The sequence below is a fragment of the Thunnus albacares genome, chromosome 2, assembly GCF_914725855.1.
Source record: "Thunnus albacares chromosome 2, fThuAlb1.1, whole genome shotgun sequence".
NCBI lineage: Eukaryota > Metazoa > Chordata > Actinopteri > Scombriformes > Scombridae > Thunnus > Thunnus albacares.
This window is the reverse complement of record NC_058107.1, coordinates 4,191,496-4,217,500: the sequence shown is the minus strand read 5'-3', so window position 1 is coordinate 4,217,500 and position 26,005 is coordinate 4,191,496. Positions and strand designations below refer to the sequence as shown.

At 38.5% G+C, this 26,005-nt stretch overlaps 1 protein-coding gene across 1 annotated transcript in view; it reads right to left on the bottom strand.

Moving 5' to 3' along the window:
- Positions 1–26,005, bottom strand: part of arid3c (AT rich interactive domain 3C (BRIGHT-like)) — a 137,209-nt gene that overhangs the window by 15,800 nt on the left and 95,404 nt on the right. The window contains exons 3-5 of the mRNA XM_044363657.1: positions 21,750–21,822; positions 2,556–2,739; positions 1–20 (exon numbers count right to left, since the gene is read on the bottom strand). The exon at positions 1–20 is cut by the window's left edge and continues 225 nt beyond it. Coding sequence (XP_044219592.1) covers positions 1–20; positions 2,556–2,739; positions 21,750–21,822 — 277 coding nt within the window. The remainder of the gene's footprint in view (positions 21–2,555; positions 2,740–21,749; positions 21,823–26,005) is intronic.

The following is a 26,005-nucleotide window of genomic DNA, read 5'->3' as shown; positions in this document are numbered from 1 at the left end:
GGTAGAGGTACTTCATATACCTGCAGGGAATAAAAAGAATTCAATGATTTACTTGGCTTTTTGACACATTGATCATCCATTAGTCAATCAATCAATCTCCGCCAGATGGGAGGAGGATTGAAAAAGTCACATAATGAAATAAAATCAGACTGCATATTTTTACTATTAAATCATTTCAATGGTTTAATTTCCACTTGAATTAAAACCACAGCGAGGGCTTCTAGCAGAGTGACAGATGCATGCCATGTCTCCTTTTAAACAAAAAGACTCTGGAGCAAGTCACTTCTGACATCATATTTGATGACTGCAATGTTTGTACATACAATTGGTTATGGCATTAAAACAGTCATTTTTTAATTAGTCGTTTGACTAATTAATAACCCTATAAATATAAATGTAGTGTAGGGGCACTTTCATTTACCAGTGGTCTGAACAACACAGCAAATAATGAGTCTGTCAACAGTCAATGATGCTTGCTAAAGTCTTCTAAAGTTTGATGCTGTTACAAATGTCCACAGATAGTCAGAAGTGTTCTTGGTTTAATAGTGAGTCTGTTGACTTTTCAGAGGTGTTCAGAGGTGGAAGTGTCTTTTCAGAGGTGGAAGTGTCTTGGATATACAGTATTGCTGTGTATTATCACCATCCAGTCTATGTATTACATAGAGGACAAGGTGGCTGGACATTCTCTTGAAACCTGAATTCACCCAAAAATCGACAAAACTGCTTTGATTATCATATGTTCATATCTGAGGTGTCATATATTAATAATTGTCATATATGTAAGGATATGTAAATATATAAGTGTCGTATATTAACACCTTGTGGCTATGTACCCCTCCTGGATGAGAATGTCAGTTTCCTCTTGATGGAAGCCAGTCTGGATAATCTTTTTCATTGCAGAAAAGCTTATACACTATGGCAGGGAGTGTATTATTTTGAAAGGGAGAGAAAGGAGCAGAGCTGATTGGTCAGGCCGTTTGAGACCAGAACACACTTATTGATAATATATTCCTCCTGGTCCAGCCTGTGACAGCTGAGCTGCTGGTGCTCCGCTGCTGGCCACTGCCAGTGATCTGCTAACAGTCAGAGGAGCCTGTGCTGTGAACTCCCACCACCACCTGTGCGTCTACACTGTGACTCATGACAGTATAGCCCACTGACAACTACTCATATAACTGATTTTGAATTAAAGGTTCTGGATGTAGGAATCAGAAATTCCTTCTCATTAGTGACATCTGTGGCCATTAAATGAGCTGCAGTCAACATCTTGGTATTCGCGCTTGCGTGCTCGCAGCGTGATACTATTACAGGTGATGTCTTTTTTCTCGCGTACACCTCTCATAATTACATAAAAGATCTCTAACTTTATGTCTTGCACCGTAAAGCATCTCTCACTCCCAGTCAGTCAGCCCCTCCCCCCGTTGTATGTACGAGCACTTGCTCGCTCACACTCAAACAAACACACGCACAGGCTCCTGCTGCACTGTGGCAGCTGACCGGTGAGAGCCAATCCACACCAACCAACTCACACAAATATGAGTTAATCCCGACTCACAAACCGCCAAGTTTTATTTTTACCAACTGTGTTAACTAAACACCGTTAGGCTCAGTGAGCTGTGTCCGGGCAGCAACGAGCTGTTGTCGGGGAGCAACGCGATGCGGTTTTGTTGTGAAATGTTTGCTTATTATGGCCTTTGGACTACCAACAGGGAAAACAAAAGGGGGTAAACTATGTTCTGCTATCTCTCTGGTGCTCGCTTTCTGCTCTTTTGTTGAGGAAATAATGTTGTTTTAGCTGTGTATGCTCAGGAGAGGGCGACTTGTCATTACGGGGGTGTTTTGTTGCGAAATGTGTACTGGTTGATGGAGGCAGCTAGCTGTTTCATTAGCTGGAATGCTAATATCTGCTTTTTACATTTTTACATTACATTCCTTTAATAATTGCCATGTGTTTTCAAGAATTTGAAATCCACATACACATAAAAACCATGTGGATATTGACAAAAAAATCATTGTCATTCAGCTTAAGCAAGTCTGCTTTCCTTAGTTCCAGAAAAGTTGACCTTTAGGAAATACTAGATCAAAAAATATCACCTGCTGACAGAAATCTCTCATTGAATAATAATTAATAATAATGTTTTCCACCACTCTGTTCAGACGGGAGATTGCTGCATCATGTGCAAACAAACTGCAGTCGAACAACACTGGGACTACAGCTTAAACGCAGAGCCATCTAGAATACTATAATTAGCATATAAACAGCAGGGACTGGCAGCTTAAGACCACACATATACCTCAGCTGCAGGAAATACAGATGACTCTGCTTTTCACCTGTCTGGACAGTTGTAGTCAAACATTAAGCTTTTGATAGGCATTTAAAGAAAAGAGATGGTCATGTTTAATCACAGACACCTGGCCTAAAAATCACCGACTGCTTACAATATAAACAACAAGTACAGTATGTCATCCATCTTGGACACACGGAACATTGGTGGCTGGCCCGAGTGAGTGCAGGTTTTCAGTCATCTGGGTTTATCATCTCTGCTCCTACTCACTGTGTTCGGAGAGTGAAAGCAGCACTGGTAATGGAGGTAGGGAGGTTAAGGCCTTTGGTGATCTCACGCCATATTTTCTTATTGATGACTTCCACTAAGCCGCCTTTTTCAGTGACGAGCTTGTAGAGCATGTAGAGATCCAACACCTGCTTGGCCATGATAGGAATCCGATTCACTGGAGTCCCTGCAGAAAGCAAACACAATATCCACAATCAATTCCATTAACTTTGGTTCCTCCCATCAATAGGCTTCTGCACCTTCTTATATAGCCAATTTATCTCGAGCCAGTCAAATGTCTGACAGCTCTCTTAACAGCAGGAAATATAACTTTAAAAAAAAACTTGCTAATGTCTTATCCGTACATCCACTGGAAACTGCTATATTTATAAGAAATGTATTATTTCTATGACATGATGAAATAAATATCTTTAATAAATATCTCTTGGACTGAACTTTGTATATGTGAAAATATGCAGTGACAAAACACTTTCATCTTATTTAATAATGTAAGATGACAAACTGAGAAGCTGCTCCTAATAAAATGAACATATCAGGCATGAAATTAAAAAAAAAAGCAATTCATATGAAAAAACCCCAGATAAATTAGTCTTGACTTGTTTAAAACTTTACAAATACAGTCTGTGGAAAATGGGAGGTCATCTTCTATTTAATGACTGCTATCCTGGACCCTTATTAGCAAAATAAAGGGGCTCAGATAATAATTTGTATTTGCAATTTAATGTTCGGCAATAAAGAGAGAACAGCCAGCTCTTTGTGAAGATTCCAAAGTGGTTGACCCTGAGATAATTAACCTGCATTTCGCTGATAGAGTTCCATTGTGCCCATCGGATTTACCATAATAGCGATCAATAGCTGCAGAAATATAGTGCAAACAACAGCAGTGGGGCCTATACAGTGAGGGGGGAGGACAGCTCTGAAGTATCGTCTGAGGTGGTAAAACCACATCAATTAAGGTCAGTAATTACGGCTTCATTTTGCGGTGCTGGCATGTGAACGAATGAGACACTATTAAAACAAAAGATTGATGGTCCTCTCTCCTCAAAAGACAATGCCAGCAGTAAGTCTGGAGCTGTAGCTCCTGAACATTGCTCTTTGGAGGAGAAAGTGCAGGAGTGGCTTGATTTAGACAAAAAATGACTTCAGCAGGTAATAAATGAGCTTTCACAGGCAACAGCACTGATCAGCACCACAAAGACACAGGAAAGCTTCTTCCCCCAAACCATCTGAACTGTGAACTCTTGGGAACCCACACACCATCTCCCCTACACCCTTCACTGCACACTTGATGTACATATTCTTTGTGTACAGTATTTATTTTAACTTCTTTTGCACATTGTTTGAGACCAATTGTCAGCACAGAACATGTAAGATAACATAGCTTTGGTAAGGAAAGACTGCTGATTAGCACATCCTCCTTGGCATATTGTTTAAACCTTTTTTTTATACCTTTACTTTGCAGGGTGTTGGCACATCCTGTTTTTGTTGTCTTTTATGTTGTACGGGATTTATGATGTCCTTGGCACAGTATTGTGATGTGTGTCACTTTACATTTCACTGTGCACCCTGTGTTGTGCATATGATGAAGGAAAACATTAAACTAACACTGTTTATCTTTATATTTAACCAAATTTTAACCAGATCCTTTACCCTGAACTTCAAACTGAGTCGAACTGTAAGCATGAAGCACTTTCTTTGCCATGTGATTAAAACAGATATTTGTATTATTGTTGATAAAATTAGGGCTGTCACTTTCCATATAGTATGAAACGAACATTTGTAGTTTTCATAGTATATGTAATGTATGATCATAGATGTGGAAATTTAAAATGACTTCTACAGTGAGACCCTCCCCCTCCAGCTTTATCTTTATTACAACTGATTATAATGTGAATCCATGCTGATCTATAAAACTGTTATTATGACACAATAGCCAACCAAACAAGGATTGAGGCAATAAATAAAAGCCTCAGCCTTTGTCTGACAGAATCTGAGGCAAGACAAGCCTCTTAAAACAAGATTTATGTGCTTTCAATACCAAGGGTGATGTATTTGTCCCTCTGATTCTCTGAAAGAGATATAAGGAATAAAAGAGTGAGGATGGAGCTCTTTTGTCAGCACAAACTATCTCATCAGGCCATGTATCATTATGACAATGAGCTATGGTGGACAAGTTGGAAGAAATCCACTTTGCTCCGAGTCTAATAGTTGTCTTCAGTTAATACCTCAGCTGCTAAGAGAAGAGCAGTTTGTAATTGGAACAATGCAGAGAATCAGGGGCTCTAGTAGTGTGGTAATCATCTTTATGCTTGGCTTCATCGCTGATGCGTTCACTTTGCACCTCCGAGTCAATAATGGGATGAGAATTTCTCCTCCTCATTGACTTTGCTCTTTTAACCCATGAAATGAACGATTAATGCAGCGTCGCAGGGGAAACAACTGTTTATCTACTTATGTTCAACTCCCTAAATGAAGATGAGGAGGAGGAGGATGTAACTCACAGCTTGTCAAACATCAGCGGGATATGAACCCTCCGTTTCAGGCATCCAAACAGAATTTAAGTGGCCCAAAACCTTTAAAGTCTTGTAAGTCTGGTGAATTCTATATTCATTTATTTGTCGACAGATCCCATAAGAAAACCTACATGAACTGACCTACTATCAACTTGTGTGTACATCAAAGTCTGATACAGTATATCTTATTTCTCTTGTCATCCAAAAATGATTAGACACATCAGTGAGTTACCCTGTTGCATTGGGTGACATGTTCCTTCACACCATGAACACACACATTGTAGTTTAGTCTGACTAAATCACACACACATCATCCTGCTGCCAGAAATACTCACTAAATCAAATGTGGATTCATCCGCTGTTGAAAGTAGTCCCCAACAAATGCACCATTTCCTCCTGTTTGAGTGACGTTTGTTAAAACACGTTTGTTACAGTGACCAGCTGTTTAAGGAAATTACTTGACCTTTTTTAAAACTATATATTTGTGAGTTGTTTTTTTTAAGATTTGGATCTTCAGTAGGAACCAACGGGCAGTGTCACAGAGAGAGCAGGGAAGTTAGAAAGTATTAAGAGATGGACTAACATATTGCTGGTTTGGGTCTTTTCATGGGATTTGTTTAATGTAAGAAAAAGGTATAACAATGCTAGACTTAATCTTTAACAAGCCTATAAGAAAGAAAAATAAAGTATTATTCTCACAGTGCTTCTAAAGATTAAGTGTTACTGATAGACACCAGCAGTAGGAATGCAGTGTACAGAAAATTTTATTCTAAGACATTTATGCTAGTTATACTATATTTTATCCACCAACAAAACAATTGTTAACACATTTTGAAGATAGTCAGCATTGTGCAAATGCTGCAATACATTTTTTTGCCATATCTTACTTTGGGAAATATTTTTCTATGAAATATTTTTTTATTGAACAAAAGAATCGAAAGTTCATATTAAATGTTGTCTAAACACAAGCAGCCATAAAGGAAATTACAGTGTAAAACTGTTCATCTTGTGATTCACATCAAGAAGTCTTTGATCGAAGAATAAGAGAAGATCTTGAATCTAACCTGACATTTGATGTCACCTTCCAATACTTGACAGTTTTTGATCCTTAGTGTACCAGACACATTTTAGTGAGTACCCAAAAAGTACTGACCCAGCTCTATGTATAATCCACTACTTAATTAGTGTCTGCCCAGCACGGTTTCCTCTGGATGGAGATAAGTCGCTTAAATAAATGCTGACAAAAATGACAGAAAATGAACACATGTCCCTGCAGTTGCAGAACCTATAAAGCAACTTTTCCTGTGCTAGCTGTGTGAAGACGGCTACAAAACAGGGAAAAGCATAAAAATAAGGGAAGTCAACTTAAAGGTGAAAGCCGGAGGCAGCAGGAAAGTAAGGGGGAATATTTAGTGTCATAGCGATCGAAGACTGAGTCATTTTTTAAGGTAACTCTCAAGTTGCCTTTTCTTCTGCCACATAGTATTCTTAAGCAATTAGGTGGGGAACAAAAGTTGACTCGTTTGAGAAAAAGTGCTGATGGTAGTCCTCAGATAATAATCAATTAATAAGAACAGCCCTGGGGCAACAATAAATCACTGTGGGTATTTATCAACACACAAAGGAGACTATCACAGCCATTGTCTGCTCTGCTTTTGATGGAATCTCTCAATGAGTATTCCATGTAGTTGCTTCCAGGACTGAAAAAAACAACACAAAGGTGTTCTGACCATCTGCTGCGTGATTCAAGACTTTAAGGTTCCTCTGAGAAAAGAAAATATGTCAGTGAAATACTGCACTGCATCACGGTACCTCTTTGTAGTAGAAAACAGGGCAGAACACACTACAGAATCATGGACATCTCATCTAGAAGAATATATTCAATCAATAATCAATAAATACAAACACTGTCGATTTCTTCCAGTGGCGCTGACATGAAAACTATTTTGGTTCAGTGAATTTCTGCTGTCAGTCAGCACTGGCAGCTGTCCTCTCAGCTCCCCAGGAGCTGCAGCTGACAGACGGCTGCTTCTGTTGACAGACGCTGAATGCAGATCAGGTCAGAACGGATAGAGTGCCTGAATAGCACTTACATGCCGCTAAGGTCTCGGTTTCTATGTAGATTCCAGTTAGACTTTAAAGAATAATTCTGGTTTATTACAATGTGGGTCTTTTTTGCAAAAAATCTCAGCTAAATGTCCAAGCTCCGTGTATCATCCATTCATTTAATTATTCAATTCAATATTTCGTTTTTTTTTGGCATACACCAAAACATCAAAACAGCTGTGTCTCAATGCTTTGCACTTTGTGTCTGAACAAATTCAGGCATACATTGATAAATTAGTTCATCATTTCATGCACCTTTTCAATATGATTTCTTGCTTAAATTTCTACCTACTATTTTCACATACTATTGCTGATATGATTATTAGGCTAACTATTCATAAATAAAGCAAGAAAGAACACTGCATTAAAAAAAGCAAAACCCTAAGACCCCCAAATACTCGTAGCTTATAATGACATCCCTGCTGTTTTGCAAAAATACACAGTGAGTGGCCAATTATTTTAAAACTCACTGATTATGAATTAAATAATTTAATGAACAGATGGATGATACAGAGACCATCCACTATTTTAGTGTACTTACTAGTGAAACTAATGGGATTTGCAAAACCTACATTCGCTGATGAAAACCATTAGGTGTGTCTCAAAAAAACTAGTAAGTGGACCATGTGTTAAGGAGAAATGTCTACACTCAATTTGGGTCCTTTTCCATAGTTTTGCCCATCATTTCTAGTAGTTACAATAACATTGAGCTAATCAAAGTAATTTCTGATATCTGGGAACAAAGTTCCAATTTTTCCCTCTAAATAACCAGTCTGATACCTTCACTCAGGGTTTCTGCTGATACTGAGTACTAATCTGATAGTAGTGCCCTCTTTTACCCAAATTATAAATCTGTACACATCACGGTGTGGAACTTATTCAAATAATTTTTATTTTATTTTATTTGAGTCATGTAACTGATAGTGGAAACATTGAATTCTGTAATGACTGATGAAGAAACTGTATGCAATATGGAACAGTCACATCATGACTGATACCCCATCTACTGTTATTTTTCTGTTCTAGGAGGAGCAACTTCTCACTAAAATGAGAATGAGCTGGTCCAAGTTGTTGCTTACTTCATCAGGCCCTTCATTATTATTATTATTATTATTATTATTATTATTAATAATAATAATAATAATAATAATAATAATAATAATAATAATAATAATAATAATAATAATAATAATAATAATAATAATAACAACAACAACATTAACAACAACAACAACAATAATAATAATAATAATAATAATGATAATAATAACATGAAAATTGGCACACATGTCAGAACTTGCAAAAATTGTAAATTTCTGTAGTGACTTTTTTGAATTTTTTTAACTGAACAGAAAGTCAGCCATTTTGGATTTTGTGCATCAATTTTCATTTTATGAACATTGATATTGGATATGTGTCGTGGGCATGGCTGTGGCAAAATGGCTCAAGGGCCCCCCTAGAATATTTCAAAGTGAAAGCCCCCACCTTTAAATTTTTCATTGATGTATGAAATTTGGTAGACAGATGTAACATCTCCAGACTTAAAAAAGCCTTTTGGAGCCATAACCAAAGTCCAACAGGAAGTCAGCCATTGCGAATCAAATTTGCATTTTGGTGGAACCATTGACAGGCATTGTATTTTAATGATCTCCTCCTAGAGATTTAACCCCAGAAAATTAAAATTTTGAAGGTGATATTTAAAGATGCTACATTGCAAAGCTTTTTATATTTCATAGAACACCCTTGGCGTGGCGTGCCGGTGAAACAGGAAGCATTAGTTACAGACAGGTGACAAATTAAAGGAAAAACTGGTATAGGTCTGAATGCTTGACCCCTATAGTGAGGGGATCTGGTGGCTCTGTTATGCTGTGGGGGGCATTTTGCTGGCATGGTTTGGGTCCACTTGTCCCCTTAGAGGGAAGAGTCACTGCAAATCCATACAAAGTTGTTCAGAGTGATCACCTTTTTACTACAATGAAACATTTCTATCCTGATGGGAGTGGTCTCTTCCAGTATGACAATGCCCCAATTCATAGGGCATGACCAAGCGGCAACCTCCGGGGCTGAAAAATGAAGCCAATGTGGATGTGCCAAAAGCTGCAGTTCCTCAAATGGCCACTTGAGGGTGAAATTTTTTTATAACTCACTCGTTTAAATTTTATTAAGCAGTAAAGTTATGCATAGTGAAAAACATGGCTGCTTTGAGTGACAGGTCTGCCAGCCACTAGGTGGCTTGTTTCAGCCATTCAACCCGCCTCTTTGCCCATTTTTAATTGGCTGGAAGTGAGGCAGAGTCACAAACTACCAAGATGGCAACGGCCGGAGCCGCTCACTTTGAGCTTCAAAACCACTCTTCAGAAACCAATGGGTGATGTCACGGTAACTACGTCCATATTTTTATACAGTCTATGGGCATGACGGGTCACTGAATGGTTTGAAGAGTATGAAAATGATGTGCACCATATGCTATGGCCTTCACAATCACCAGATCTCAACCCAACTGAACACCTATGGGAGATTTTGAACCGACACATTAGACGGCACTCTCCACCACCATCATCAAAACATAAGATGAGGGAATATCTTTTGGGAGAATGGTGTTCATTAGAGTTCCACAGACTTCTAGAAACATTGCTGATGCATTGAAACTGTTCTGGAGGCACATGATGGCCTAACACTTTATGTGGTTTTTCCTTTAATTTGTCACCTGTCTGTATGTCCTACATGCAATGTCCAATATTCATAAAAATGTATATCCATGTCAGTTGCCTTCTGGTTAATGCATTGTTAGATTAACATTTCACTTATGTAGTATTGTCTACTGGTTATAGGAAGTGAAGCCTAAAAGACACATAGTCCATCAAATATATACACAATTTCCAATATGTCGTCTCCAGCACCACATACTGCACACAGGAAATAATATTTTATCATTCAGAGTGTCTGATAAACCTGACAATTCAGAGCCATGTCAGCAGACCTCCAATAGTGATAACACGGCTGCCACTCCCTCGACACGTGCGAGGTGTGAGGACCCATTCATCGCTGCTTGCAGCTTTAATTACTTATAATATTAATTAATTTTACATTATTGTCTTTGTTTAAATATATGTAATTGTAATGTGTATCAAGACATTGTGACTTTTATTTGGTCCAATTGTGACTATTTCCTGATCTGCTCCTGTTTTAATTTGCTGTTGTTGCCTTATGAGGCGTCTCAGAGACAGAAGAGCCCAAACCTCTTGTATTCTTGTGGCCAGGATTTAACAATCAATACATGAACAATATTAAATGAGCCCTGTTTTTTTGACACTTTTTCACTGGGATCTCTGGTTAGCAAAGCTGGTCTAACTGACATTTATATGTTAGTGCAGAATGACAGTGATGTTTCAAGAAACATTGATTGGGATATTTGGAGCAGTCCACTCTGATCACAGTTGTCAGAGGTGAGCAGTGGAGATAGGCTGCCGCTGATCTGCTTCACACTGACAATGTCTCCCTACACTAAGTCCAAAATCAATCTCTAATTGCACGCTCCAACAACAATCCATACTGTCTCTAAACCAAAGTGACCACCCAACTACATTATTACTTCATCAACATGCACTTTCCTACAACTGTCACAGCTCACAGCTGGACCTCACTTTTTGGGATATTTCCACAACCATCATATATACAGTAATGTGTTGTATATAAAACATCATAAAACATCCATCCACTGTATGTGTCAGAAATGTCTTTTTTTCTTTTATATGTATGTACACAAAAGTGTATATAATATAAGAATATGAAGAAGAAACATGAATATTTATATCAACTGTATGTGTGATTGTATAGCCTATATTAAATTCATATATTTATGTGTACTTGCTAGGACTTATTTTTAATGTATTTATTAATGAGACTGTCCTCCAAAGAAAAATGACACAATAGGTTGTAATGTCAGCAGCCCAAAAACAGCCTATACTTAGTTTGAGTGACAGGAAAGCAAAATCCAAGAAGAGACCTCATAGTTGTTTCTTTCATTACTCCTAGACACAAATGAGCTATTTTTAAGACTAAGGTGAGACCAAAGGCTTTTTCTCCTACTTTTCTCAAATGCAACTCAGGAGAAACAACCACATATAATCTCATTTATGTCCTGCTCTGATCAAAACAAGAGATCTCTAAATCATCTTAATTAAGTCTAATTTAAGTCTCTTGAGCATGGGACCATGAGCTTGAAGAAAACTGAGCTATGACTCCTAGGATCTCATGATTCTTCTCAAATATATCTCAGTTTTCTCATAGTGATCTCAGGAGAAACAACCACATATAACTCATCTGTGTCTTACTCTGATCAAAAGAAGAGATCTCTAAATTATCTTAAACAAGTGTAATTTAAGTCTCCCCAACATGGATCAGAGAAAGCTCCAAGAAAACTCTGCTATGACTCCTAGGATCTCATGATTCTTCTGAAGTATGTATCAGTTTTGTCTTACAAACAGACTGGAGTATCTGGCACAGAGAGCGAGCTCAGAGAAAGGCTGGCTCAGAAAAAAAGAGCACAATGCCAAATAATTCCCTATTATATTGTGAGCTAGCTACTACAGGTAGGGGTGTCTACTGATTCAAGCTGGTTCACTTCTGATAAAGGTAATTTTATTGGCCATATTATTTCATTGTGCTTCATCACAAAAGCAGACGAGTAAAATATGCCACTTTCTAGCTAGATATTGGTCCAGGTTAGGAAATTCAACCAGGCCACTTTGAATGCAAGGATCACCCACTATCAAGGGGTGTGTGTGTGTGGGTGCGTTTGTGTGTGTGTGTGTGAGGGGTAAATATCTTTAAAGTACTGGAGCATTGAGTTGCTAAAAGATAAATATACAGATGTCATTCCTTTAATTTGTCTGCTTTACCACTGTGTTACCTCGGTGCTGCTGTGGTTGTAAAGGAGGGGGCTGTACTAGATGCTAGGTAGCAGCAGAGTGCTTGAATCCTGCTAACAGGATTTTAGGATAATACACCCTCCAACAATTTGGTTGCAATGGCAGAGTGGTTATGTCTGTACTTCCTCTCGATAACTCCACCGGAAGTGAAGCAACTGCAGTAGAAACTAACTGCAGTGAGCTAGCTTTCTTGTAGCTTAGCACCGCACATTATGTTCGTCATGTCTTAATTCAAAGCTCCCTTGTCATGTTTGTTTGTTTTGTAATGCTCTTGTTACATCTGTTGTTACTCTGCTAGCTTTTCCATTTTTCAGTGGGATTTCCCATCGTATTTATATGTTGTTAGCATTATGCTACATGAGGATTATTGTCCTGTCAGTCAGCTCAGTTTGTGATGTTAAGTGTCATGTTGTGAAACAGATTTATTAAAGTAAAAGTCACTGCATTCAAAACGTATGTTACAGTAAACATTTCAGTTAAATGTAGTTTAAAATCATCACATAAAGTCTTCAACTTTTTCCTACTGTTGGAGGAAAACCTCCATGAACATATTGTGAAATTTAAAGGAGCCAAGTTTACCGGTGAACATCTCCTTCTTATAAATGATCATTTATGATTTCTCATAAACAGACACTAACTCATTCTGTAAACATTTAACATTATTCAATATTAATTTTAGCTCCATGTAAAGTGAATAAACTTGATGTTTCCCAGATAATGCCTGTCTGCCATAATGACACAGTTTACACATTTTTATAACTATAACAGTGCTTCTGAGTGAAACATGATGCCAAATTTAGCAGAAGACCTCAGTAATATATAACAAGTCTGTTTTGTCAGGTAATAAATATTATCAGTGTGTGATAATAATAAAAAAAACGTGAACCAAATTAAATTAGTAAACTTTCTTTCTGCACTGGCATAATTAACCATGTACAATATTTTCTTATCTTGTTTGTGATATATATGAAAATATTAGTTTGCCAGCATCATAAATTTGAAATGTTGATTTACAGAATGACTGGATCCAAACCAAAAGACTATATTTCCCTTCAACCAAAATGAGGGACGTACAGCTGGAAACTATAGTTATTTTTTATTTTTATTGGATTATTTTTTATTTTTAACTTTGTGCTGAATAATTAAAGGATAGTGACTGTCCAGTTACATTTTTTTAACTGTTGTGTTGCTTTCATTAGGGTCTCATAGACTCAAGTAAAAGTACTTGTGTAAAAATGTGCTTAGATAAAAGTAAAAAGTAAGTCAGTTAAAATGTACTCTGAGGGCTGGACCAAGCTCACCCAGAAAAAGGAAAATAAGTCATTTTTGGTGTCAAAGTTAATTCAGTTTATGCAACCATGTTGGGAGTATCGTGAATAAATTTTTTTTAGCTGTCATGAACCCCAAAGGTTGAGAACAGCTGCTGTAACAGTGAACTGACATTTGCACTATCGTTTTGTTTTTATTTTGAATATCAAGTCAACACTGATGTTGCAAGTAAAAGTTGCATGTTTAATGTAAACGCAAAATAAAAGTGTGACTCAGTTGGCTTGAAATTCTCAGTGTTGGTTCTTATTTCTCCCCAATGCTCCAACCCTTCATTCTCACCCTTGTCTCCCTTTTTCTCCTAAGGGAGTTTTAGGAGAAACATTTCAGATTGAAGGGATCTCAAGAAGACATAGAATTGAGATCTTACTTACAACTCCATAGTGCTGCTCATAGGTTTTTAGGAGCAATAGGCAAGATATGAATGAACTCAAAAAGATAAAATGATGAGATCTCATCTGTTACTTCCTTTTCTCCCATCGTAATCTCAATTCAGTATCCATTTGTCTGACCTAAGTCTCAAAAATTCAGTCTCTCATTGTCTCATTTTTTGCCTTAAGGGGGTTTTAGGAGCAACAATTGAGACTGAAGGGATCTCAAAAAAGATTTTTTTCTCTAGGAGTTGCCATCTAGTGGCTGTGGTAATTGTGACCCAGAACAGTGGTGCAGTTAAGATGACATATGGAGGGTGGATGGAGGCTAACCCTAACCCTAACCCTAACCCAAGCCCTAACCCTAACCCTAACCCTAACCATGATCTTTCCCTAAAACTAGTGGTTTTTATGTCTAAATCTAACCAGACCTTAAAGGTTCTATATGTAGAATTGTGAAGCAATTTACATGTATTAATGTTTCTTTATTGCAAATGAGTGAACAGGTAGTAATGTAACATAAAAAATAAGACCTTCCCCAACATTGTCTGTAACAGCCTGTGGACTGATTTCTATGTGAAGGAAGGTTTTTGCACGCTCCCCTGTGCCTTGCCTCTCTCCCGCTAACGTCAATAACTACAAAATAACACAACAAAAATGGTGCTATCTGACTTGAAACAACCTGCAGATATTAGCTCTCCAGCTAATGAGACAGCTAGCTGCCTGCGTCAACCACAATACATTTCACAACAAAACACCCCCGCAATGACAAGTCGCCCGCTCCTGAGCACACACAGCTAAAACAACATTATTTCCTCAACAAAAGAGCAGGAAACAAGCACCAGAGCAATAGCAGAACATACTTTACTCCTTTTGTTTTTCCTGTTGGTAGTCCAAAGGCCATAATAAGCACACTTTTCACAACAAAACTGCATCGTCTTGCTCCCCGGCCACAGCTCAAAAAAAAAAAAAAGTTGGCGGTTTGCGGGTCGGGTCAGGTTTGGGTGGTTGATTAACGCATATTTGTGCAAGTTGGGTGGTGTGGATTGGCTCTCAACAGTCAGCGGCCACAGTGCGTGTGTGAGTGTGCGAGTGCACGTACATACAACAGGGGGAGGGGCTGACTGACCGGGAGTGAGAGATGCTTTGCTGAAACATGGTGCAAAACACTAAATTTTTCATGTAATTATGAGAAGTGTAAGTGAGAAAAAATACATCACTTGTAATAGTCTCACGCTGCGAGCAAATGAGCGAGAACGTGAGCCCAAGCAGCAGGATGTTGACTGCAGTTCATTTAATGGCCACAGATGTCACTAAAGAGAAGGAATTTCTGATTCCTACATACAGAACCTTTAACCACAGCATTGTCACATCAAAAAGCATCATTATTTTTTAACAGTGATGTGTAACGGTTTCGGAGAGCACGGATAAATGATGTTGTCCGGCTGATTACTGCTGATAAAGGCGCCAGATTAGAAATCACTCCTATATGATGTTCTGGAGTGATATGGTCAAACCATGTATTTGCATGTTTAATTTGGAGGACTTGTTGTTATAGATGCACTGATTTTGTTTTATTGCCCAATAACTTCCCAACATCATCAAATTTCTTCCCAGCTCATTATTGATGCTTTGAAACATTACTGTCAACAAGATTTAAATAGTTTTCATTTATTTAACAGCTTTTTTCATTATGTATGATTTTGTCTTTTGTTTGATTAACAAGTGAGTCTGTGAAAAAACCTCATATGGTTCTTAAGTTTTTTGTTCTTTCAGCGATTCAGTCTTTGCAAAGTAAATATAAATTAAAGCTGCAAGCAGCGTTGAACGGGCCTTCGCGCCCTTGCGTACATCGGGCCGCGGCGCAGTCACCTAAGCTTCTGGGAACCAAGAAAACATTTGGAGATGATCAGTGTGAGAGTCTTTTGACACACAATACTAACCAGTGTCTCTCCGTGAGCCCACCCCTCTGTTCACAGACAATTATGAATTATGAAATCAAAATATTGTTAACCTTAATCAATAATTCAGGCACCAACTGTAGGATCTGTGAGGAACACAGTTGATTATTTGCTATAATTATCAATTATCAATAATAATTAATTATAACAATTAATAGAATTATTAATATGAACTAACAAATACAGAGCACCACCCGGAAACCGGGACCAATAACCGAACAAGGTAATCTCATAAATGGGAGTTCACCTAGAATGTTAATATCTGAGAGATAAACATTCAAGGGTGAACAAAGAAGGGTTGAATTCAAGCTCTGACTCCTTCAATCAGCCACTTTTCATAATATGTTACACAATAATGACAAAAGAACTTCTCTTTAAAGATATAACAGTGTTTATTAAACTTAGCAAAATTAACAAAGTTAACAAATGCTTCATTCAATACATAGCTATTCTAAAATCTAATTCTACCAAACAAAACACAAACAGCTTTGCACAGGGTTGGACACTTGCAGGGGAATGCATGTATGTATGTATGTATATGTGTGTGTGTGTGTGTGTGTGTGTGCGAGACAAGATGGCAACTGGGCCTGATGTGATGATGTCGACGGTCTGCGATGCAGACCTAACTGTGGGAGTAAGTCACGTCACGCAAGACCCGAATGGCAGAAGTACAGCGGTGTCTTGGCTAGACAAAAACAAGGTGACTGGTGGTCGGCGTCTTGCCCTCACCCAATTCCGTGAAAAACACACATGTCTGATGGCGGATAAAGAAAGACATCGCTAAGCATTGTCCGATGTTATCTGACCATCAGATGTGCAAAAAGATGTCGGTGCGTGTATCTGTGCGCGCGTGTGAGTGTGTGCATTAGTCGCAAGAGAGGGAGGAGGGAAAGCGATCGTGAGAGGGAGAGAAGCGGTTCTTTTGTCCACAGAGAGCGCACGTACGGACGGCAGTCTGTAACGCACGTTGTCTGGTTTCAGATCGACAAAGCAGTTTACTTTCTCACTCACGGCGGCACAAACACAGCAGTAGTCCCGAGCGGGACAAACACAAAATAGTCTAGCGTGGTGAACACAACTAACAGGCAGCAAACTTAAAATACTCCTCAGAGTAAAGCAGAGAAAAATGGACTCAGCGGTCCGTCAACTCACACAACAAGAACAATAGCAATAAAGCTTAAAAGCTAAACAACAGCAACTGATGATGAAAAGAACACACAACTACTCTGCCCCTGCCTAGACTTATGCCTCTTACTTGGTCGCTTCACAAAGCGAGCAGGGTGTGTGTGTAGTCCGTCTTAATGTCCAACTTTGTCCTTGGCTAAAAATAGATTTGTGCGAAGTGGAAAAAAAATACTCGTACACTGTGCAACTACAAATTGCAACCATAAAAGTATATGAATTCTAGAAGGATTTAAAATTGAAACGACGAATACAGGAAGTGATGACGCTCGTAACGCCAGCGGAGCGTTAACTGCAGCATGACCGAAAGAAGCACAACCAGTTAGCCTCTGCTAGCCTCTCAGCTAACCCCGGCTCTCTGTTTAGATCCAACCGGAGCACCGAGCCCCGATTTGTTATTCAGCTGCTGAATAACAAATCGGGCCAGCCAGCTGAGTGAAGTGAAACCTGCACAAAAAACACCGGGACCATCACGGTAAAACAGTACGTACAGAACTGCTGTGTTCAGCTGCACAGATAGGAAATCACTCGGCTGACAGGATGTACCACTCTGTCAGGAAAAATATTTTACTCTCCCCTTTTTGGTGTATAACAACGGTTGGTAACCAGCATAGTGGGTACATTACTGCCACCCTCCACTTCGGACAGTGAACCAATGATTAAAACCTACACATTATTCCTGTCTGTTTAATAAACTACAAAACAAACCTGCTGCTCCACCCTCTTGGCGGGTCCATTACAGTTTTAGTGCTGTGATCCGAAACTCCAGTCCTCCTGAGTTTTTCCCTCATGTAGGCTATAGTCTTTCTTGATCATTAATACAATATATGATTACATGTGTAATAGTCTCCTCAGCCAAGTGGCAAAAAAATATGTGCATATATCAACATCAACAATTGGCAAAAATTACAGTCATGTTGAATAATCATGATCTCAATATTGAACAAAAATGATCGTGATTATGATTTTTGCCATAATCAAGCACCCCTAAAAACAACAAATTGTGATTTACACACACACACACACACACACCCACACACACACACACACACACACACACACACACACACACACACACACACACACAGAGTTTAAATATGTTTGTGATAAATTGTAAATATGTATGTAACGAATTGTTTTCTTTAAGAAACTGTTACTTGAACATTTTTCAGTGTGCTCCTAAAGTTGTATGTATGCTCCTAATTTCTTTCATTTAGGAGCACATGTACTCCTTGAAAAGAAGTAAGGATTGAACACTGCTGTCAGATGTGTAGAAGCACTAAGTAAGTGGAGTGTGGTGCAGTCTAAGGGCTTCTGTCACAGGCAGTAGATGTTTACTTTACCCATCCCCCCCCTCCCATTCTCTATCTCCCTCTCAGCTGCAGAGAAGGATATCAGTGTACTCTTCTTGAGAAATATCCTCATAAATCCCATAACTTTGGCCAAATCCTAAATAAAAATCACATTTTTTATCCATTGATACAGGTTTGAAAGTGGTCAGACTTATAGTTTAGACACCAGATGCCCCAGTTTGGCACAAAGTCCATGCCCAGAGATTGCCTCCCCATTGGTTTACATTGTAAGGTGTAATGTCGCACTCCAACTTTCAGGGCTTACTAAATCTAAACCGTTCGAGTTATTACAAAGTTTTTAATAACTTTTGCTCAACACAGTGTGATAAGTCATGTATTAAAGTTTGAAGCCGGTACCATTAACGCCCTAGGAGGAGATAGCGTTTATCCTGTTGGATTTAGGTCAGGGGTATCTGTGAATGATTTGTAGGTCTTGATGAGACGAATAATTGAGTTTTGGTTCGATCTCTCTACGACATTCCTACGGGCCATGGCAGCCGTTTTCGATACATAGGTGGCACTCTCGAGCACATTTTGGCACTTTGGGGGTTAATTTTTACATTTTATCAAATGTTTCACCAGACCTGATGTGCGTGCCAAATTTGGTGAGTTTTTGAGCATGTTTAGGGGGTCAAATTTAGAGTTAAAGTGGCGTAGTAAGAAAGAAACAAACACACGAAAAACAATAGGGTCTTCGCCCTTTGGGCTCAGGCCCTAATTAAATGACAAATAAAAGACAATGAGCTGTTTCTTGCTAAGTTGGTCAGCTATCAGGAATGTTCATTCAGAAAAAACAGTATTGCCATCAATATCAGGAATTCCATATTACCCATGCATGGATATGATTTCTAGTGAGTAAGTCATACCATGACTACCTCTTTAAAGTCACAAAATGAAGTTTGGTTGACTGTGTGAAATACGTGTGGTCTATGACATGACAAACGGTTTTTAATACAATTGGTTCACTTGGGTTTCATCTTCACATTTCAGTCTCATCTAATGCATGTGCAGTTTATGATGGATTCTCCACACACTGAAGATATACAGTATATCTGGATTTCTGCTAAATTAAATTCTCATTTCATTTAATGTTGCTCAGTTCTCTGCAAATAAAATACATTAAATTTAATTTCTTCTGTTGTGTACTAAGCTTCATTAAACAGGAAAATTGTTTTCTTACATTGCACAGGAAATCAGATGGCAGAATCTGCTGTAGGTAAACAAAGAAATAATAAACCTGATTTCAAATGATACAAAATCTAAGACAATTTGATGCTAATACTTCAGATAAGGTAATAAAATGGAAAATAAACTTTATTTTATTTATATAAAAGTCATTGTTTAGTAAGTTGGGGACACAAGACAAGGTGAGGACATAAGACAAATGTATCTGCTGGTGTGTAAAACATGTACAGAAGAAGGAATTCAAAATAACAAAAACATGGCGCGCCTAAAATAGACAGTCATTGTAACTGGCAGGGCCTTTTATTCTCTGCTGGGTGGTTAACTTCCTCATATTATGCAAGGCTCTAAACACAGATCTATTTCCCCAATAAAACCAGCTGCTGCCAGCAGAATCCTCACTTTGGGAAAATACACCATCAGACTGTTAGTAGCCAATAAAAGCAGAGGATGGATTACATTTTCAGGAGGCCTGTGAAGGCCAGGCCGTTGCCCCCTGCTACATCTGCTACTGTTAAATAAACAAGACTGGGTTAAAACCTAGTATATGGCTGGACCGTGTATGGTCAATGTGCGAAATTGTGGCCAATTTGTTCCAGCGATAGTCAGTGGTAGTGTCTATAATGTGAATTCCTGGATATTAAATGATCATCTGCAATTTTCTGTAGTGGTCCCAGTAATATTTGTTGTTAAGTGTACTGAAGTAGCATATCACATGACATGCTGAAGCTACGTTTGAGTCAAAAAACAAAAAAAAAGGGTATAAATGCAGGTGCAAGAACAGTACTTTCCACACATATTTTGGGATGTATGTTTTTTCTAAGACTCACTCTGCATTGAGTGTTTTGTCAGAATGATTGTTATCTGCAGTGCTTTAACTGTGTGCTTTCCCTCATTCCTCTTGGCGCATGGAGAGCTGCTTTCTCTCCTACTCTGCGAGCTTGCAGAGTAGGAGAGAAAGCAGCTTTGTTGGCTCTGTCCCGACATGACGCTCCCTGCCAGCACCGAGGCTGCAGACCTCACGTGCTGGGTCAGCCACAACAACTCCACACGCTCCTCCGACAGTCGTGCCATCATGGCATGGGAGTCCAAGTGCTGGCTCAAATGCAGGGTACTTTTAGTGTGGGGTAAATTTGGAATGAGCTGCAGTCAATGAGTGGAAACGCTGTAAATGCCCTCCTGAGGACGTAATAGAAAACTGTTCATTGACAACTGTTCATGAAAGAGCAATGTCCAATGGGGAAGCCCCAACACTTGGGCAGCTAACCAAACTCAATCAGTCAGTCTGTCAATCAGTCAGTCAGTCAGTCACTGACATCTGTGGTTATAGTGCTGTTGTGGTCCAGCCAAAAACCTGAGACTTGCAGGGCTGATCACAGCCACATCTGTGCTGTAAATCTATTTATTCTTAATCCAGAAAAATCACAGAGATTGAAGCTGTTTTATTTATAGCTCACTATAGTGCGAGGAAAAATACAATAGAGGTCTTGTCTAAGGCATTAATATTTTTTGTCAAACTATTGTTTGGAATGTATTGATATTTAGAAGATAATGTATACAGACAAGCATTGAGATGTGCTCATTTGGTTTGTTACTTCAGTCTTTTATTCTTATTTGCTAAAAAGTCACTCACCAGCTTTATTGCTAAGCTATGGGGTCATGAAGACTCCACTTTCTTTGTGGAAGTCAAGGATGAATGTGTGTCATCTGAGCCCTGCTTCCCTTTCACAGCAGGTGAAAGCAAAGCTACAGTCATGATTATTGCTAAATAACATAATGTTTTAAGCCAGTGGTTTGCAACCTTTTTAGCTTGTGACACCTTAAAACAAAGTTCTTTCTGCTTGAAACCCTTTGTCTACCTGTTGTGAGCAGTTCAACCACAGCTGATCACAGTTTTTCCCTTTTTTTAATCTGAATCATTTCTGGAGGCCTAGAGAGGTCACATTTCTTCCAGTAATTAACAGAAAAAAGCGACAATTGGACTTAACCTTCCCCTGGGCCTTGATACATGAGTCAAATCAAGTGATTGGACACAGTGAGCTGAGCTGGTGATGGTGATACCCAAACTCCCACAGAGTCAAACACCACAAATATAATATACATATAAAAAAGTTACATAAAACTTTGGAAACATGGAGCATGTCATGTGGTAAAATGTATATCATATGTTTAAAATTCAAAGGCAGAATTTGCTTTTCCAAGGTTTTGTAGGTGAAGAACACACACTCTTGCACTAAAGAGGAATCACTTACCCCGTTTCTGCATGAAACTGAAAAGGTCATCAAGAAACTCTTTGCGCTTCTCATCATCATCCAATTCATACAACTAGAAAAAAGAGAAGGAAAGAAATCAATTAATAATTTAGTAAAATTTTTCACCAAGAAAATAAACAGCAGCATGTTGGTAGAAAGCCCTCTGTGTCTCCTGAACAGCAAGGTCGGTTTAGATTGTGGCCGACACAAACGAGGACAATGAGTTGCTTCAAAACAATCTCTGAGTTAACCTTGAGCACAATGAGTGTATCATACAGCAGCTGGTGATCGGCAGCACAAAGAGGTTGGGCATGCACGTTCAATACAAAGACACACTGTGCCACACTCGTGCCACAACTATATCAGGAAAATGCATTTTGGCCATGAATAGCTTTTTCACATCTAGGAGCCTTAGCAAGGTATGTCTTTGTCAGCTCTTAACAAATGACCGTCACATCAGTTTTTCATGTTTAACCCCTTCATGCAGATGCACACCACATAGTCTGAGAGAAGAAACACACAATGTAGTGTGATCCATTAATGCAAATAAATGCAAAGCCCCGGGCAAGGTGTTTTTAATATTTTGTCCACCCCTTTTTATATACATGGAGGGACAAAAACACACAACAAAAGTCATGAAATCAATGCAACATCATCAAAAACACAGATTTAAAAAAGAGCAGTTGTATAATCCTGTATATCCTCTCTGACACAATAACTGAACATTATAATAGCCAAAATCAAGACCAAATTGCACTGATGCTACCTGATCTGCATAAACACAACCTCATCTGCTCCACCTGTACGTCCTCACTGCAAACAGGTCTGTATGGAAACCAAATGCAACCTCAAAAAAGTAAGACCCAACAAACTGCTCTGCAATTGTGTTTGCACTGGTGGCTTTCATCCAGCATCAAAACAAAACACAAAAACTTCACAAGAGTGGGATTGTTTGCATAGTGGTCAAACTGGATTGATTTACACTGTACACTGTGTCTCAAGCCCTGAAACAAACCCCACAATATGGTGACACGCTGATACCTAACGATTCATTTTTAAAGCACTCACAAATTATGATAACAAGTTTATATCAAAAATAAATATGCAAACTCCCAAAAAGTGACATTGTAAAGAAAATAAAGAATTTTATAATTACATTAATTTTTAATATCAGACAGTGCTAGTACAGTAATTAGTAAGGCAAACCCAAGGTGTATATCTTCAGTTATAAAGTATTGGAGTCATGGAAACAGGACGTTAAAATTCAAATACACACTGGACCTCATTCACTATTATGTGTGAAAAAATGCTCTTACATTGCGCACAAAATAAGTGCGCATGCAAAATTACCATTGGATTCATGACATGTGCGCACCAACCAGTTTTGTTCTTACCACTGTGCATATGTTAGTGAATCAGAATCATTCTACATTGACAGGTGCGTTCCCGCTATCGGTAATTAGCGTACTACTATGCCCCCATTTGTCTATAGGAGCAGTGCAGCAGTAGAGAGAGTTGTCACTCATTGCAAAGAGGGCCATGATGGTAAAAATGTAGAGAAACTTAAATGCTAGTGAAATACAAACAATAGTTTCAGAGGTAGAAGCCAGAAAAGGCAGATTTGGCTGGTAAACATGTCATTAGCACAACTGTTTGGAGCTTGACTTTGGATCCTGTATACGGCCTACATACCTGTTGCACCACTACCACGCAGTACATCCATACCAAATAAAAAGTTGGTAAATGTGTAGATCTGTGGAATTGATCTAAATAAATCTCTACTGCTTCACCAGGTATACATTGTGTTTGGTCTCTGACCGTAACAGGCTGTGATGTAGTGAAAGCAGAGCGTCAGGCTGCTGGTTAACCAGCTGCATATATCACAGCCAAATCTGTCACATTCCAGTATGGAAACTCTGATATATAAGTTATTGTCATCTAAAAGTGGGAACAATTAATATATTAATAATTTCATTACATTTATGATGATGATTTATGGATGACAATGTCTTAACTATTAATTTTATAACTAGTAAATAGTGTATTATTAGCAATTTCACAAATGTTATATATTTGGCCCAATAATTTTTTAATAATTGTGGTTATAATATTCTGTTTACACTGAATAAATATTGACTGTATCATTTTTTAAGGCTGTGAGACGTTTATGATTTGTGCGTATACATGGTCTAAGACAGTTCTACATTTGTTCCCAGAGTAAGAACAAATTCAGGTAAGAACATATCGATGAATCCTGGATTTGTGCTTAAAACATTTGTACATATGGTTTAAACAAGAAGCATACGTCTCATCACAGTGACTATTACTGCTGTTTTGATGATGATGTATCAGTACTATTGTAATACAGTATGTCTCCCTCCTGTGATGGTGCAATCATCTATTAAAGATTATAACTATAGTACATAAATCTATATTATGAGTATCTATTTGTTAAATTTGTTAAAGTCAGAAAGCAGCAACTTATATCTCTAATGTTAAAATCAGTAAGCCATGCTTCTGAAAATAAGGTGGATGGGTAGAGGAGAAATCTGTAGTCTAGCTGCCCTTGACTTAGCCCTTCTTGATATATTTAAATATATATATATATGTATGTATGTATGTATGTATATGTGTGTGTGTGTGTGTGTGTGTGTGTGTGTGTGTGTGTGTGTGTGTGTGTGAGAATGAGATTTTCTTCTTCCTTTACCACATATGCATTGCACTTTAATTGATGGAATTTCTTATAAATTATTATTTTATTATTATTATACAATTATTATAATAATTATAAATTGTTATCGACAATAAATGCAAAATACTTCTTGTCAAAGTGGTGAAGGTCCATTTACTCCATTTGTGTTTTATATTTTGAATGTGTTTTCTCTCTCTTAGCCATCTCACAGTCATATGTTGTTGATCTGAAAAAAAACAGAGGTAAATGTTAAGATATCCTCAGCAGGATATCTTCTTATGTCTGTCTCTTGCTACTAAAATATACCTCGGGTCACAGACAAGTTTCCTTATTGGCATATCCATTATGCTCCCCATCCTGCCCTATTCACAGGGGCAGTGACGGAGTCAAAGAGGCTTTTAAATGGGCCTCTCCAGCCAGATGCTGGTGGAAATATGTTAGTGGAAATGTTCACTTTCAGTAAGGCCCAGAGTCATGTTAACAGGCTCACTTAATCAATACTGGAAGACAGAGGAATGACCTTTGGAACCAGTGGGGCCCTGTGGACGAGGCCCCAGAGATAATAACTGATCATTTAGAAGTGTATTAGCTGTCACCAATATTAAAGGACCAGTGCAGGTCAGCACTCAGGAGAAAGCCACAGGGGGGTTGGGGGTTCGTTAAGGGGAGGGTTCTGGAGGTGGGAGGTGGTGTGTATGTGTGTGTTTGTGTTGGGGGTGGGGAGGTTGTGAATGCATTGTGAGTACTGCACTGCAGGCGGTCCATGAGGAAGGGAATATCGAAAGGTAAAGGAACAGCAAGTGATTGCAAAAATATTAAGTGCACAAATGCACAGCAGATGACAATGCCGCAGGATCAATTGTGAAGCCCATGGAGAGCAAAGCATATATCCAGAGACGATGATGCACATGTGCTTATAGCACATGCTAACATATACACACAAAGAAGTACATGTAGTAAAATGATTTTATATTTGTTTTCATGATTGAAACATTTGATTCTCCAAAGACTTCAACAGTTGGCTTCAAAGTTGTATTCATTACAGCAGCCTAGTCAAAGCTGATAAAGTCCCTTAAGGCTACTGTAATTACTGCAGAAGCAGTGCAACTAAACTGCCCAATTTTGTTAACTTGCTCATTTTCCTTGATTTTTGCGCTTCTTCTATGGTTAAATAGGCTACGTAGTTAAATGGTTTCTTTATTCATCTGTTTTAATTGCATTTATTGTTGATATACAACCAGGAGTCTGCACAGGGTTTTTTATTTTGAAAAATTCTTTTTTACTGCTTCCAAAAATCTGGCAGGAGAGCGTGTGAGTATGTAACTATACTATGATGTAAGTTATATTCAAAAAGAAACATTATGTTTCCATAAACAGCTGTTGTAAAAGGGGGGTGGGGGGGGGGGGGGGGGGTCTTCTTATAACCAGCGTACTTCGAGCCCTAGTATGTTATGCCATCGAGAGCTACTGTGACTAAACACATTGAAAACACTTTGAGGAGAAGAAGGATGAGCTAAAAGTCAAGCTAATTCTGGTCACTGACTGCTGGGCAGCTCTCAGAAAA